The 15345-nt window shown below is 42.3% G+C and overlaps 1 protein-coding gene across 1 annotated transcript in view; it reads left to right on the top strand.

Annotated features, from left to right (window-relative positions):
* CMYA5 (cardiomyopathy associated 5) overlaps positions 1 to 1742 on the top strand; it is a 101694-nt gene extending 99952 nt beyond the window's left edge. The window contains exon 18 of the mRNA XM_056522980.1: positions 96 to 1742. Within this exon, the coding sequence (XP_056378955.1) occupies positions 96 to 348 (253 nt within the window). The 3' untranslated portion in view covers positions 349 to 1742. The remainder of the gene's footprint in view (positions 1 to 95) is intronic.
* The last annotated feature ends 13603 nt before the right edge of the window (positions 1743 to 15345 follow it).

Below are 15345 nucleotides of genomic sequence, written 5' to 3'. Positions count from 1 at the left end.
TTATTCCTGGACAGAACTTCCACCACCTCCTAAAAGACACTGCTTTGAATATTATCCTGTACTGTCTATAACCATACCTATATTTCCTTTTCCAGCTATTCTTACAGATTCCTTCACAAGGAAACATGGAGTGAAGTTTATTTAACAGAGCCTCCAGTCCGGGTGGGGATTCTCCTAGACTACAAGAAGGGGAGACTCTCTTTCTACAATGTTCAGAAGGGGCAGCTGCTGTTCACCTTTAGGCACAAGTTTACAGAGGCCGCTCACCCAACATTTGCCTTGGAGGGCCCTGGAGAGATTCACCTCCATACTGGAATTGAACTTCCTCAGTTTGCTAAACAGAGCTAGCACCCAACCCCCAGAGGTGTTCCAAATGCTGAAAAGTCATAAGTCGTGTTTACTAGCCCCTGCTCAATAGCAGAATCACTGTGTGTGGGGGTGTTTGGGAGTAAGACACATAATGTTAATATTAGACATGGCACACATCAGATTTGTATGCCAATGTGGTTTCTCAGGGGGTTGTTTGTATTTTGGATTGGTTTTTTCTCAGTTTATGTAGAACGAGCTGTATGTTATCGGTAATGGTGGTAGGTTCGGGGAGAGTAGGCGGGATTTCTGGTCTCTGAATAGGGAATTGTGAGTAGTTCACTTAGCAAAGCTCTCCTGTTATCCTATGGAGAAGATTATTAACACTTAGCAAGGTTAAACTGAAATGTGCAGACATTCTGACAGAACTGAAACTTGTAACAAACTAGAATAGGGGAAAAAAGATAAGTTCTGAATATCTGACTTTTAACACTATGATGTCCTGGTAGCGCTTTATTTTATTCAAACAGAACTCTAAATCCCTGCATAGACTTGGAGGAAAGTGAATAGAATTTGTCTACCTGCTTCCACCACAAGAGGGCGCTCAGATGCTTCACTTTATGATTGAGATGAATGTATAAACCATATGTAACATTAGCTGCAGACAAAGTCTATGCAGGGAATATGGATATCTGTATCAGAATTACAAAGCTATAGGTAGTTCTAAGAAAATAAATGTGGAACTATTTAGACTGAAAAACAAAGTAGTGTTTAAGGGCTTTCATTCACTAGCTAAACCTAATGAAAACTGGAATGTCATGTTTTATGAATGGATGGTATTAAATTATAGGGGGCTAGAAATATAATCCAGAGCTTTATCAATTACGATAAAATATATAAATATTTAATGTATGTTATTTTGCAATTGAAAACCAAACCTGATATTTTTATATGTTTACAACATTTAAAAGAGAAACGTTTATTTAATAGAAATTTCTTAGCGGTAAATTTACACATTTGTTTGAGGAATCTCAAGAGGACAATATATTTTTGAATACTTTCTTAAGAATTTTATTGAACACCATGCCGAAAACCAATTGACCCTATCAAAGTCAATGGATCTGGTTGGACTCATACAGTAGATCCTCCAGTTCCATTTTTTTGTTCTTCTGCTCCAGTAAAGAAACAGATGAATGGAAAAACAACAGAGCCTCTGATGCAGGTGTGAACATACCCTTACACATCCTGTCTGGATTAATGGTAGGTAAAATATGAACATAGATGTCAATAGAGAGTTGGATCCGCAAAATATCCCAATGCCAAAATAAAAGAATTAGGACAGGAAGTGTTGTCATTGGGAACTGTAGTGGAGCATGAAAGGCAGTCAGTCTATAACAACAAAAATAGGTAATAGAAAAATATTTTTATATCAATATTGTGCATTTCTGTAAAGTTTTTGCTAGTCCTCTATGCTAAACCTTTTTTTTGTGGGTTATTTTTGTTGTTGTGTTTCTATAGCTAGTCCCTGGCACAGAAGATTGGGACTGAAGCAACAACCAAATCATGAAGCCAACTCATTTAGGCGTATTCACTCGTACGGTATCCTGTACATATTTAATGTGCAGGATTTGAGGCTGCAGATTTTATGCTGCAGAATTCATTGTAAACTTAAAGGGGTACTCTGGTGGAAAACTTTTTTTTTTTTAAATCAACTGGTGAAAAAAGTTAAACAGATTTGACTGAACAAAGCTTCAAATCTGCAGCTTCAAATATGCACAGGATACTGTACACGTGAATACACCCTTAGGGGACGTTCACACGTCTAGGATCTGCTGCATATTTTTGCAGCTGATTTTGCTACCCATTGAAGTTAAAGGAGAAGCCTCATGGTGAAAAATGTATAAGTTTTAGATTGCAGGGAGTTCGACCGCTGGGACCCCTGCAAACTCCTGTATGGAGCCCCTGCTCTCCCCGGGACCGGCGAATCACAACCCCTGCCCAAAGCAACGGCCGCCACGCATTCGGTTATCTTCGCTTTGGGCGGGAGTAGTGAGGCGCCGCTCTGAGGGAGAGACTGGGCTCCATACAGGAGATCACAGCCCCCCCCCCCCCCCCCCGATCTAAAACTTATCCCCTATCTGCAGGATAAGTTTTTCACCACAAGACTTCTCCTTTAATGGGTAGAAAAATCAGCTGCACAAAATATGCAGCAGATCCTGTACATGTGAACATACCTCATACCCTCTAAGAAAAACTCCATTTCTTAACAATAAAAAATATTGATGAAAGTGATATCAAAGAAGGTCCAGAAGTGGAGCAGCACATAACCTGATGTTAGTTTTTAGTCTCTAAAAACTGTAACATTATAAGAGATGTATCTACAACAAACATTATAAAATTATTCGAATGTGTTGTGTATTTATGAAATTTAGGACGGTAAATGCATACTGGAGAGAGATGCTGCACATTTCCTGCAGTGGATTTGCGTATGAGAAAATGCGTAATGTATAACATTAACAGAAATGTGGGTGAGATTTTACTAAATATTATCGACAAGTTGTGGGATAAAATCAGTCCGAAACAAATATGGAAATCAACCAGCGGATATTTTGTGGCCATAATGCACATTCTTTTCTGATTTTCCTCATTGAAAGAGTACTCCAGTTTACTAAAATGTATCCCCTATCCTTTGGATAGGGGATAAATGTCTGATCACAGAGGGTTCAACCAATGGGACCCCCCGCAATCTCCTGCCTGGCACCTTGGCTCTCCCCATGCATGGAGCTGTGTCGACCACAGCATGAAGCGGTATGTTTCTCTTGCTCTCCCGTAGAGATGCATGGAGGGGCTGGGGAGCCATGCAGGAGATCGTGGGGGTCCGAGTGGATGGATCACCTGCGATCTGACACTATCAAAAGCATAGGGGATACATTAGTAAACCGTAGTACTGCTATGACTTTGAAGAGTATACTTTATTTGCTGCTCAGAGTTGCAGACATTGTTGGATAGCTGTTAGTACCGTATTTTCCAGCACATAAGACAACTGGGCGTATAAGACAACCCCCAACTTTTACAGTTTAAATATAGAGTTTGGGATATACTCGCCGTATAAGACTACCCCTCTACCGTGATACGGTACCTTACCATTGTTCCCCCACACTAGGTTGTCAGCATAGTTCCCCCACACTAGGTAGGCAGCATAGTTCCCCCACATTAGGTTGGCAGTATAGTTCCCCCACATTAGGTTGTCAGCATAGATCCCCCACATTAGGTTGTCAGCATAGTTCCCCCACATTAGGTTGTCAGCATAGTTCCCCCCACATTAGGTTGTCAGCATAGTTCCACGACATTAGGTTGTTAGCATAGTTCCCCCACATTAGGTTGCCAGCATAGTTCTCCCACATTAGGTTGTCAGCATAGTTCTCCACATTAGGTTGTCAGCATAGTTCCCCCACATTAGATTAGCAGTATAGTTCCCCCACATTAGGTTGTAGTTCCCCCCACATTAGGTTGGCAGTATAGTTCCCCCACATTAGGTTGTAGTTCCCCCTCATTAGGTTGGCAGTATAGTTACCCCACATTAGGTTGTAGTTCCCCCACATTAGGTAAGCAGTATAGTTTCCCCCACTACCGTGATACGGTACCTTACCATTGTTCCCCCAAACTAGGTTGTCAGCATAGTTCCCCCACACTAGGTAGGCAGCATTGTTCCCCCACATTAGGTTGGCAGTATAGTTCCCCCACATTAGGTTGTCAGCATAGATCCCCCACATTAGGTTGTCAGCATAGTTCCCCCACATTAGGTTGTCAGTATTGTTCCCCCCCACATTAGGTTGTCAGCATAGTTCCCTGACATTAGGTTGTTAGCATAGTTCCCCCACATTAGGTTGTCAGCATAGTTCCCTCAAATTAGGTTGTCAGCATAGTTCTCCCACATTAGGTTGTCAGCATAGTTCCCCACATTAGGTTGTCAGCATAGTTCCCCCCACATTAGGTTTTCAGCATAGTTCCCCCACATTAGGTTAGCAGTAAAGTTACCCCTCATTAGGTTGTAGTTCCCCCCACATTAGGTTGGTAGTATAGTTCCCCCACATTAGGTTGTAGTTCCCCCACATTAGGTTGGCAGTATAGTTCCCCCACAATAGGTTGTAGTTCCCCCACATTAGGTTGGCAGTATAGTTCCCCCACATTAGGTTGTAGTTCCCCCACATTAGGTTGGCAGTATAGTTCCCCCTCATTAGGTTGTAGTTCCCCCACATTAGGTAGGCAGTGGACCCCACAGACATACATCCTTCAGCCATATACAGTGTATGGCTGGAGGCTGTATGTCTGTGTACTGCCCCACTTCAGTGCTCCGACCACCGCTCCTCCGGTCCGGGGTCACGATCTACTGCTATGGCCTATAGGCCATAGCAGTAGCTCCCGGGTGCGGAGAAGCGGTGGTCGTTGCACCAAACATGACGTGCTGGTAACTTACCATGCCCACGTGTCCTCGCTGATCTGCTCTGCTGTTGCTATGGGTGCACGCACGGGACATCATTGACATCCCTGCGTGCGCTACCTCCTGGCAGCCCCTGCGTTTTTAAAGTTAACGTGGGAACACAAAAAGATAACTGGGACATCCTTGTGTCCCGAAATGATCTTTCGGGACACAGGGATGTCCCGAATGTGACGGGGGAAATTAATCTCGGCCGGACGCCCGGGGTATGGATAATCCATACCCTGGGGGTCCCAGCCGACTGCAGCACCCGGCGTATAAGATGAGAACATTTTACTGGGTTAAAAAGTCGACTTATATGCCAGAAATTACGGTATATAAAAGCAAACTGTACCTTTCCTGAAGCTAATAGCAGTTGTTAAACTTGCCAAGTGTCAAGTAGGCGTTGCCGAGCTAAGTGCAGCTAGTGGTTTCCATGGCGCAGGTGCGAGATTTAGACATCGTGTTCGGCACTGTAAGCTGAGCCCTGTACGTCAAGATGAGTTGGGAGGTGAGACGGAGTGAGGTGGCATGTCAGGCTCAGCTCCACCTCCTTGACACTTGGCTGAAAAATATTATAAGTCTAGCAACCACCATCAGCTTCAGGAAAGTTACTGTTTACTTTCTTTTTTTAACACAACAGTTCTTAGCAAATGTAGATTTCATTTTTAAAAGAAAGTAAAAATCTATAACAAATCCTCAAATAAATATCATTGTTGCAGATTTTTCTGCAGAAACATTTACATTAGGGTGAAACCACATGATCAGGTGGTGTTTCAGATCCCTTGTGATATATAGTTAGTACGGTCGAAAAAAGACATATGTCCATCAAGTTCAACCAGGGAATTAAGGGGTAGGGGTGTGGCGCGATATTGGGGAAGGGATGAGATTTTATATTTCTTCATAAGCATTAATCTTATTTTGTTCCAGGAATGTATCTAATCCTGTTTTAAAGCTGTTAATTGTTCCTGCTGTGACCAGTTCCTGAGGTAGACCGTTCCATAAATTCACAGTCCTCACGGTAAAGAAGGCGTGTCGCCCCTTGAGACTAAACTTTTTTTTCTCCAGACGGAGGGAGTGCCCCCTCGTCCTTTGGGGGGGTTTAACCTGGAACAGTTTTTCTCCATATTTTTTGTATGGGCCATTAATATACTTATATACGTTTATCATATCCCCCCTTAAACGTCTCTTCTCAAGACTAAACAATTGTAACTCCTTTAATCGCTCCTCATAGCTAAGATGTTCCATGCCCCATATTAGTTTAGTCGCGCGTCTCTGCACCCTTTCCAACTCCGCAGTGTCCCTTTTATGGACAGGTGACCAAAACTGAACAGCATATTCCAGGTGAGGCCGTACCAATGCTTTATAAAGGGGGAGTATTATGTCCCTGTCCCTTGAGTCCATGCCTCTTTTGATACATGACAATATCCTGCCGGCTTTGGAAGCAGCAGCCTGACATTGCATGCTATTCTGTAGTCTGTGATCTACAAGTACACCCAGATCCTTCTCTACCAGTGACTCTGCCAGTTTAATCCCCCCTAAGACATACGATGCATGCAGGTTATTAGTACCCAGATGCATAACTTTACATTTATCCACATTGAACCTCATTTGCCAAGTGGATGCCCAGACACTTAGTCTATCCAAGTCATCTTGTAACTTATGCACATCCTCTATAGACTGTACCGTGCTACAAAGCTTGGTGTCATCTGCAAAGATAGAAACAGAGCTGTTAATACCATCCTCTATATCATTGATAAATAAATTAAACAACAGCGGTCCCAGTACTGAACCTTGGGGTACACCACTAATAACCGGGGACCAATCAGAGTACGAATCATTGACCACCACTCTCTGGGTACGATCCATGAGCCAGTGTTCAATCCAGTTACAAACTAAAATTTCCAAACCCAAAGACCTTAACTTACCTGTCAGACGTCTATGAGGGACAGTATCAAATGCTTTAGCAAAATCCAGAAACACTATATCCACAGCCATTCCTCTGTCAAGGCTTCTACTCACCTCTTCATAAAAGCAAATTAGATTGGTTTGACAACTTCTATCCTTAGTAAACCCATGCTGGCTATCACTTATAATACAATTATCCCCTATGTATTCCTGTATGTAATCCCTTATAAGTCCTTCAAACAATTTACCCACAATGCACGTTAAACTTACCGGTCTATAGTTTCCTGGGGAAGACCTAGAGCCCTTTTTGATATGTATCTGCATCACACCAGTTTTCCATAGCAAGTAATGGAAAAATGTCATTTCTGTTCTAATAGATATCCAGGCTGTTGATTCTACAGTTGGCCACATGTTCTTTGTGTGCATCTATTGCGGTCAGATCTTGACCGCATTGTCATTGTTTCTTCTGAACTGTGTGAGGTTGAGGCATTATTCAAGCAGAAACAGAAACACAGTTTCAGGGTACGTTCACAGGGGGGGGGGGGGGGGGGGGGGTTATGAGCATGTTTCCCACTGTGGGTTTGAGCTGCTGTGGGTGTTATTGGTCGATTTTTAGCAGAGGAAAATCTGCAACAGATTACATTAATCTCTATGTGGTCTGCTGTGGATTTTCCGCTGCGGGAATTTCGCTGCCGGAAATTGGCCGCAGAACACCTGTAGCGGGAAATGCGCTCATAACCTGCCCATGTGAACATACCATCGCAGTATCATTACTGCATGCAGCCAACCGCAACTGCAGCACAACCTGTTGTTTCCACTTCATGCACTCTCAAAATCTGCAAATATGCACAATCTAGAGTGGAAATGTTGCTGCGGATATGAAAAATCCATCAAATTTCTATCCTACATGTATTTACTCTTACTCTGCATTTCCGATCCACTGTCATGAAAGCATAGTAACATTTAACTGTATGGATAAATAAATTAAATTTAAAGATGTTCCTTTTTTGTTTATTATCAAGATATATTTCATATTACTGTAAACTACAATCTACAAAAGTTCCTTAGTTGGAATGCTGGAGGCTATATGAAGGTGCAGTGGGATAGACACTCTAGCAAGTCCCACAATTTTTTGCTATAGAAAGTCCCTTTAAATGAAAAGTAAATCTTAACTAATAGCTACAGCCATACAGAAGCCGACTCATGCAACATATCTTCAGCCTTGTGCAAGGGTCTTACCGCCACGTCTTCCTGAGAAAACATCTGTGGATGCTATTTGTGCCTTGTGATATCAGCTGTCACTCACAGCCAATGACCTTACAGCTGAATCCTGACGTCTGTTCAGACCTATTTAGTAGTCCTAAGAATGCAGTCAGGTGGAATTTCATGACCTAATTCTCTTTAGCTTTCTTCTTCTTGGTTCTATTTATATGGGTCATTTCTAGTTTTTTAGTTGATCCATCTATAATTTCCATATTCTGTATTTGGTATTCCAGATCAGCCCTATTCATCTACTGCTTTACATTCATAATTTCCATAATCTGTAGTTATTACTGCAATCATGGAGAAGAAAAGGTAAAGTCCTCTTAAAGGGGTACTCCGCTGCTCAGCGTTTGGAACAAACTGTTCCGAACGCTGAAGCCGGCGCTGGGAACCCGTGACATCATAGCCCCGCCACCTCATGATGTCATGCCCCACACCTCAATGCAAGTCTATGGGAGGGGGCATGACAGTGAAGTACCCCTTTAAGGACCCATGGCCCTTTTCCACCCATCGTTTTATCTATCTATTATCTATTTATCTTCTGTATCTATCTATCTAAATAAACAAACAATAGCGTAGCGCTCCAATGTAGCAAAAATAAAAAGTGAAATTGCCTCATGTCACAGCAACATTTCAGTTAATCTCTGGAACCATTTTCAAGATCCTTGATCTTATCAGGTTCAGGACACTGGCACCCTATATTTTGGACTGGTGAATTAGTGCTGCATTTTTCTTCTACCTATCTATCTATGTATCTATCTTTCTATCTATCTAATTAGAACAAATGATATGTGAAGTTAAAGGGGTATTCCAGGCAAAACCTTTTTTTTTATATATCAACTGGCTCCGGAAATTTAAACAGATTTGTAAATTACTTCTATTAAAAAATCTTAATCCTTCCAATAGTTATTAGCTTCTGAAGTTTTCTGTCTAACTGCTCAATGATGATGTCACGTCCCGGGAGCTGTGCATGATGGGAGAATATCCCCATAGGAACTGCACAACTCCCGGGACGTGAGTCATCAGAGAGCAGTTAGACAGAAAACAACAACTCAACTTCAGAAGCTAATAACTATTGGAAGGATTAAGATTTTTTTTATAGAAGTAATTTACAAATCTGTTTAACTTTCCGGAGCCAGTTGATATATAAAAGAAGGTTTTGGCCTGGAATACCCCTTTAAATCATTATCTTATGCCAATGGCCTCTGTCAAGGTGTGGGTATATTAGAAAGAAAGTGGCCTGTTCTTGAAGTTGATGTGTTGGAAGCAATAATAAAATTGTGATGGTCACATCATCTCCACAATTACTTATTTTCAGTATGTAGTGGTTAGTACCTGGTAAAAGTGGTCCAAGTAAAGTGTAGGATAGTGGACTATATGGACACATAAGCCACAACTGGTGAATCGATAGCAGGGTCATGGGCTAATTGATGTAACTGGGGGGCAAAGACCCGATTGATATGATCCCACAGAAGAGCTACTTTAGCATGAATTGCTGATCAAGTTGCTGCTGGTTATAATAGAAAGGTGTCAGAACACTCAGGGCATAACTGCTTGATGTGTAGGGGGCTGTGTTGCTGTGAACTAGTTAGAGTGCCCATACTAACCCCTGTCCACCACATAAGCTGCGCACAATGGGCACTTGATCATCAGAACTGGACCACATAGAGCTATTAAGTAGGCAGTCTGGTCCGATGAACCACATTTTTTTTTATACCATGTGGACCCTAGGTGAGTGTGCATCATTTACCTGGAAATGCACTATGGGAATGCACTGGGATGCACTATGGGAAAAAGACAAGCCGGTGGAGGCAGTATGATGCTCTGGGGAATGTTCTGCTGGGAAACCTTGGTTCCTGCCATGATATGAATGTTATTTTGACACACACTTTAGCATTGTACAGACCAGATACACCCCGCCCCCCTCCCAATTACATTGCCATCAGTTTGTCTGCCTACCTCGAGTTTCCAGCTCCAGCCGCTCTGCCCCCTTTGCTGGCCACACAGAAGCCTTTGATGAGATCAGGCAGGGACACTGCTGCTTTAAAAGCACGTCTGCTTCTAGCCCCTGTAAAGTCCCTGCCACATCTACCATTGTGTGAGCGCTGGCAAATTTTAAAACTGAAGACGCCACTGCTTCATGGTAGCAGGATTCCCTAATGGCATTGGCCCTTTTTCAGCAGGGGAGTGTCCGCACCACACTGCAAAAATTGTTCAAGAATGAGGGACATGACAAATCTTTCAAGATGGTGACTTACAGAGCATTAAGAGATCCACTGTTAACATCAGATAATCTTGGGGAGCCAATGCCTTGAAAGGCCAGAGCAGTTTTGGTGGTTTGAGGGGTGCCTGAACAATATTAGGCAGCTAGTTCAAATGTTATTGGAGCATCCCAGTGCACCTTTGTGGTTAGTTGAGTGAAGGCCTTACTTTTAGTCACACTGTTGGTAAAGTGTGAATAGTCACTTATTCTAATGCTATTATACTGGGATGATACAGTGTAAAACCAGCTTTCTGGAGCATACATACGTAAAATACTAGTTTCTTCCTAAGGTCTACAATAAAATAATGGTTCCATCAGAGGTATTTGACTGATGCTTTCATTTGTTCTTCTGCCAGTAACTTGACACTGAAATCTCCCTCATGATCCCCCTGTGAAGCAGCCAAAGAGATTAGGAGTCTGTGAAATAAGGTGGAAAGGGGAATTTTGTTTACATTATATTATTTTTTTTAGACTAATATATAAACACAGAAGTCATATCATCCCCTACAGAAGCCATATGTATATACAGAGGTCATATAAGCCGCTATAGAGACCATAGGGGGTATTCTTCAACATCAGTGTATGGTAGAGCTTTTTTTTACCCCTTTCTGCTGCGTGTATTTGTCATTTACCTGCGCAAAATTTACTAAACTTGCGCACGGGTCTCTGTGAATGATGTGCAGTAATAGAATCCAGCCCATCTCAGCTCTTGAAAAAAATATAAGGCAGACTTGTACGTGTGCTCGGAGCTGGTGTATATTTGCGCAAGAAAATGACACTTGCGTCCTTTTTTTGCGCAAAAAAAAACGCAGTTAATAAATTCATGTCTACCAGAAAAACAGCTCTACGGTACACCTGAAGGGTGACATCTTTAGAAAAAGTTCCACCAAAAAAGACGCACAAAAAGAACGCAGGAAATATCCTTGTGCAAGATTTTGCGCAAGAAAATACACCTAAAATGACTCTATATAGATTGATGAATCCCCCCCCCATATGTATACAGTCATGGCTTTAAATGTTGGCACTGGCCATACACTGGTTATATCGTCCCCTACAGAGGTCATATGCACATACAGAGACAATATCAGCCCATACAGAGGCCATATGCATTAGTACATACACTGGTCATATCGTCCCCTACAGAGGCTATATGCATATTTACATACAGAGGTCACATTAGCCCCTACAGAGGCCATATGTACATACCAAGGTCATATCAGCCCCTACAAATGCCATATGTACATACAGAGGTCATATCAACCCCTAAAGAGGCAATACCTATATATAGAGGTCGTATCATGCCCTACAGAGGCCATATGTACATACAAAGGTCTTAGCCTTCCCTTACAGAGGCCATATGTTAATACAGAGGTTGTATCAACCCCTGCAGAGGCCATAAGTACATACAGATATCATATCAGCCCCTACAGAGACCTTACATATATACAGAGGTCCTATTATTACCTGAATTAAGTACAAGGATTAAAATTGGCAGCAGATCCTTCTCATTGGTGCCCGGGCTGTAACATTACACTGTCGCTCAGCCTTTCATTGTCCAAAGCGAGACTTTGCTCTGGCTGGTGATTAGCTAGGCACAGTGGGAGGTATCGGGCACCAAAAACTGGAAGAAGACTGGGGCCAGAGGATGGTTCCAGTGGCAGTTGGGGGAGCAGCGGAAGGTAAGTCAAAGTTTATTATTTTTATTCCAGCAGTGTCCGGGCATATAGGAGAAATAAAAATTTTGGGCTGGAGTTTCCCCTTTAATTGACATTTACCAATTCATCTTAATCTTCTCACCCATCACAGATAATGTGTAGTGTTGAGCGCGAATATTCGAAATGCGAATTTTTACCGCGAATATCGTCACTTCGCAATTTTGCGAATATTTACAATATAGTGATATATATTCGTAATGACGAATATTATTATACATTTTTTTTTATGTGAATGTATATGACTATTTATGCGAAAATTGGCACTTCCAGACTGGACACTGATCCCTCCCCTCTTTTAGGTGAAAGATATAATTGTGCATGCGCACTATGCAAATTTCTATAGATGAGCGAACTTTTGAAAAATTCGATTCGGCCTATTCGCCGCATTTTTTGAAAGAATCTGTATTAAAAACAGATACTTCTGGACTACAGAGAGCCTCAATTGGGGTGTATAACACTTTGCTTTGTTCTAACATACATATGTAGTGTGCTGGGGTAGTGAAATAATACTGTTATTCTGGTAAAAAATTGTATTAATGTTCATAAAGAAGCCAAGCAAAGATGGAAAAATCTCCAAAAAGCATCAAATTACAGATTAGACATTCTTATAATATGTCAACAAAAGTTAGATTTTATTTCCATCATTTACACTTTCAAAATAAGAGAAAATAAAAAAATGGTATCTGCAAAAGTTTGGGCAACCTGCAGAATTTATAGCATGCACTGCCCCCTTTGCAAAGCTGAGACGTGCCAGTGTCATGGATTGTTCTCAATCATCATCTGGGAAGACCAGGTGAAGTCAATCTCAAAGGTTTTAAATGCCCAGACACATCTGACCTTGCCCCAACAATCAGCACCATTGGTTCTTCTAAGCAGTTGTCTAGAAATCTGAAACTGAAAATTGTTGACGCTCACAAAGCTGGAGAAGGCTATAAGAAGCTAACAAAATGTTTTCAGATGTAAATATCCTCTGTTCGGAATGTAATTAAGAAATGGCAGTCATCAGGAACAGTGGAAGTTGAAGCAAGATCTGGAAGACCAAGAAAAATATCAGAGAGAACAGCTCGCAGGATTTTGAGAAAAACAATTAAAAATCCACATTTGACTGCAATATCCCTCCAGAAAGATCTGGCAGACACTGGAGTTGTGGTACACTATTCCACTATAAAGAGATACTTGTACAAATATGGTCTTCATGGAAGAGTCATTAGAAGAAAACATCTAACGAGTAGAAAGAACATTTTGGATGCTAACTTGATGCCATCTGTGAAAAAGCTGAAGTTAAAGAGAGGATGGCTTCTACAAATGGATAATGATCCTAAACAGACCACGAAATCCACGGGGATTACATCAAGAGGCGTAAACTGAAGGTTTTGTCATGGCCTCCACAATCTCCTGACCTCAATATAATTGAAAATCTATGGAAAGACCTTAAAAGAGCAGTGCATGACAGACAGCCCAGAAATCTCAAAGAACTGGAAGACTTTTGTAAGGAAGAATGGGCAAAGAAACCTCAAACAAGAATTGAAAGACTCTTGGCTGTTTTTAAGCTGTGATACTTGCCAAAGGGGGCAGTACAAAATATTAACTCTGCAGGGTGCCCAAACTTTTGCAGACGCCATTTTTTTTGTTTTCTGTTATTTTGAAAGTGTAAATGATGGAAATAAAATCAAACTTTTGTTGACATATTATAAGAATGTCTAATCTGTAATTTGATGCCTTTTGGAGATTTTTCCATCTTTCCTTGGCTTCTTTATGCACATTAATACAAATTTTTACCTGGGGTGCCCAAACTTTTGATCCCCACTGTATATGGTCTCCTTATGCTTCAGCCACCTCCAGGCTGTGCCATTCAGCAACTATATGGTCTCTTCATGCTGCCACAAACTCCAGGCTGTGCCATTCAGCCACTATATGGTCTCCTCATGCTTCAGCCACCTCCAGGCTGTGCCATTCAGACACTATATGGTCTCCTCATGCTTCAGATACCTCCATGCTGTGCCCAAATTTTTGATCCCCACTGTATGTGAACCTCCTCCAGATGCTTGATGAAAAACTGCCACAGTAGCTTATTTTCCCACCAACAGTCCGCACTAATTGGCTGCTACTGCCGCCATCTCCAGGAACCCCTGTTCCACTTCCTCCTGGGAATGTAGGCTGTCGTGAAGCAGGTAGTCTCCCCCGGGCATGTTTGGCTCCAGAATTTCCACTTCTGCCACCATGCTAACTGCCAACCATGCTACCACTTTGCTGGCTCAGCTGCTGCCTCACGGGCAACCTGCAACTCTCTTCTCCTGATGATGATGATGATGATGATGAAGCCCCTTCTGCACCCAGCTCGCAATTGCGATCAGCTTCATCATCATCAACAAGTGTCTGCACCTCACTGATGTCCTCCTCCAGGTTCCTCAACAGTGTCTGCTTCAGGACCCTGAACCCTGGCAACACTGCCTCCCACGTCACTCTCCTCATCACTACTTGCCCGCCTAGCGGGGGAGCGGCAGATGTCTCCTCCACTTCTTGGATGGGCAGTAGCTGCTGACTGTCCTCTATTAGATCGTCCTCAATGAATAGTGGAGCTGAACCCACAGCTTATTATACTTCTTTAGTAAAGGGAACAGCATAGGACAGAGGCAATGAGAGGACAGGGACTGCTCCCGGGCCATGCCAACTGAGGGTTGTGTCTGAGCAACCCACCGACTGTTGACTGGGGGTATCAGATGACTGTGTTAACCAATCAATGACGGCAGATGGGTTGCTGGTCGAGACACGACCGCTAGCTGATACCGGGAGCTCAGGCCTCTTGCTGCGACTCCTGCTGCCACTTGCCCCTAGTCTGCTGCGTCCTCTGCCTGATGAATTTAGGCCTCTGCCACTCCTCTGTGCACGTCCTGGCACTTCTCTGCCTGACATACTTACATGTGAGGGGAGTACAATATGCTTCACTACGCTTAAAACAGTATTTCTCTAAAACAGAAGCAGGTGTGTACTTTTGACTGTCCTTTCACAGTATCTAGACCCTTGACAGATTAACAGGTACAAAATAGTACACTACTTAGATGTACGTATGTGGTATGCACTTGTGAGGGCAGAAAAATTCGGTACAGTACGCTTAAAATTTTTTATTTTAGTTAAACACCAGCCGGTGATTACTTTTGCCTGGACTTTAACAATATCTAAGCCCTTGACAGATTAACAGGTACAAAATAGTACACTACTTAGATGTACGTATATGGTATGCACTTATGAGGGCACAAAAATGTGCTACAGTACTCTTAAAAAAACGTATTTTAGTTAAACACAAGCCAGTGAGTACTTTTGCCTGGACTTTCACAGTATCTAGGCCCTTAACAGATTAACAGGTTTAAAATAGTACACTACTTAGATGTAGGTATGTGGTATGCACTTATGAG

This window comes from Hyla sarda, chromosome 1, assembly GCF_029499605.1.
Source record: "Hyla sarda isolate aHylSar1 chromosome 1, aHylSar1.hap1, whole genome shotgun sequence".
NCBI lineage: Eukaryota > Metazoa > Chordata > Amphibia > Anura > Hylidae > Hyla > Hyla sarda.
This window is presented reverse-complemented; position numbering and strand designations above follow the sequence as displayed.